The sequence below is a fragment of the Siniperca chuatsi genome, linkage group LG20, assembly GCF_020085105.1.
Source record: "Siniperca chuatsi isolate FFG_IHB_CAS linkage group LG20, ASM2008510v1, whole genome shotgun sequence".
Lineage (NCBI taxonomy): Eukaryota > Metazoa > Chordata > Actinopteri > Centrarchiformes > Sinipercidae > Siniperca > Siniperca chuatsi.
This window is the reverse complement of record NC_058061.1, coordinates 19,215,040-19,217,077: the sequence shown is the minus strand read 5'-3', so window position 1 is coordinate 19,217,077 and position 2,038 is coordinate 19,215,040. Positions and strand designations below refer to the sequence as shown.

The 2,038-nt window shown below is 47.6% G+C and overlaps 1 protein-coding gene across 1 annotated transcript; it reads left to right on the top strand.

The window, feature by feature from the left end:
- Positions 1-257: 257 nt before the first annotated feature.
- On the top strand, positions 258-1,721 carry LOC122867990. The gene is made up of 4 exons (XM_044179488.1): positions 258-352; positions 570-635; positions 712-798; positions 1,252-1,721. The coding sequence occupies exons 1-4, from the start codon at positions 259-261 to the stop codon at positions 1,719-1,721; spliced, it is 717 nt and encodes a 238-aa protein (XP_044035423.1). The 5' UTR covers position 258.
- Positions 1,722-2,038: the final 317 nt, after the last annotated feature.

Below are 2,038 nucleotides of genomic sequence, written 5' to 3'. Positions count from 1 at the left end.
GAGGAGTAGTGACATTTTTTTAATGGAGCTTTCTCAGGAGTTCGTATTTAATATTAGAATTGCTCCTTAGCATACATCCAAAACAAGTAATATGAAATAAATACATACAACATTCTCAGAGTTTTATAAGCTGAGAAATTGTTTTACATGCTTGTCACATGAAGGGCTGAATCTCAACTAGCACTGATTCCTGAGAGACAATTAGAGCTGATCAGCAACAGCTGTATCACCAGCATGATGGGCTTTTTAAAACCTCACATGTGGCACAGGGAGTATTTTCCCTTGGTGACTGAAGCAATGGGAGCTGTTCGGGTCTTGTTTATTTATGTGCTGACTGTTTGGCTTGCCAAAGGTTTTTATATTCCTTCTATTTGAAGCAAATGTTTAAGAAAATGGTAGTGTAGTATAACAAATGTAGGAGTAAGGTCTTTTGGCATACTAGAGTATGCTTTGCCATGACTTTTGAAAGTTCCTTAATTCCTGAAATGTCATTTAACTGTTACAACGGTGTTGTGTTGTGCCATAAAACAGCACAAACATTTGATTAACAGCAAGTGTAATGTCCATAGGCTCTTGTTTGCCAGTTGGTGGTGCAAATGAAAGACATGATAATGGGCTGCAGAGGAGAATGCGAGGTAACAACATTTGTGACTAAACTCTCTTCAGAGCTCTATTCTGACACAAAGTAACTTAATTTGTTCTGTATGGCAGATTTGTCTCCCAATGAGATCTCCATAAAGAAGGCCCTTGTCCTAGTCCAGTCAATGGAATCCATGTTGCAGCAAGATGCTAAAGAAGGTGAGCAGGTTCTGTGAAACCCTACTGGCAAAATGCAAGTTTGTGTAGAACCTCAGTTCTTAACCTCACAATGTGGTTAAGGAAGTATTCAGTTTAATGCTTAATCTGGCTTTTAATCACCTGATACTGGGATTCCAAACAAGTGTAATTAAAACTACATTGACCATACAATGTCAAGTCAACTTTCTCTACTTAAAATCATGCATACAACTATAAAATAGTATAACTACATACCATGACATCATGGATGCAGAAAGACTTAAATATTTGTTCTATCAGGTCATATAAAACTACACTGAACTGGTGTTTTGGACCAATTCTGTAGTCTGTTAATAAATGTTTAAGCTTTGGAAACTCAGTCTCTTGGCAGTCAAATATTGCAGCAGTGTGTCGAGTCTAGCGAAATTGAACATGACTGAATTTCTCTTGGTTCTGAAATGTCTTACTTTTCAGTACAACTGGAAAGCAATGAAGTGGAAGCTAAGGCATCAATTGGCCACAAGAAATTTGTACAATTCCTGAACAGCCCAAAAGACATCAAAACTGAGAAGGATGACAATCTACACAGCGACAACGTGACTGCAGCAGCCGCCGACAACGTGACGGCCAGCGACAACGTGACTGCAGCCGCCGCCGACAACGTGACGGCCAGCGACAACGTGACTGCAGCCGCCGCCGACAACGTGACGGCCAGCGACAACGTGACGGCAGCCGCCGCCGACAACGTGACGGCCAGCGACAACGTGACGGCAGCGCGCCGCCGACAGCGTGACGGCCAGCGACAACGCGTGACTGCAGCCGCCGCCGACAAGCGTGACGGCCAGCGACAACGTGACTGCAGCCGCCGCCCGACAACGCGTGACGGCCAGCGACAACGTGACTGCAGCCGCCGCCGACGCGTGACGGCCAGCGACAACGCGTGACTGCAGCAGCAGCCCGACAACGTGACGGCCAGCGACAACGTGACTGCAGCAGCAGCCGACAACGTGGACGGCCAGCGACAGCGTGACTGCAGCAGCAGCCGACAACGTGACGGCCAGCGACAACGCGTGACTGCAGCAGCAGCCCGACAAGCGTGACGGCCAGCGACAACGTGACTGCAGCAGCAGCCCGACAACGTGACGGCCAGCGACAAGCGTGACTGCAGCAGCAGCCGACAAGCGTGGACGGCCAGCGACAACGTGACTGCAGCAGCAGCCGACAACGTGGACGGCCAGCGACAACGTGACTGCAGCAGCAG

What these genes read in the sequence shown, in the direction of transcription:
- LOC122867990 (XM_044179488.1), top strand. Translation starts at nt 259, where the DNA reads ATGTGGCACAGGGAGTATTTTCCCTTGGTGACTGAAGCAATGGGAGCT. An exon ending in GACTGTTTGGCTTGCCAAAG is followed by an intron (nt 353 to 569) that starts GTTTTTATATTC and finishes TAATGTCCATAG; the next exon opens with GCTCTTGTTTGCCAGTTGGT. An exon ending in GCAGCAAGATGCTAAAGAAG is followed by an intron (nt 799 to 1,251) that starts GTGAGCAGGTTC and finishes CTTACTTTTCAG; the next exon opens with TACAACTGGAAAGCAATGAA.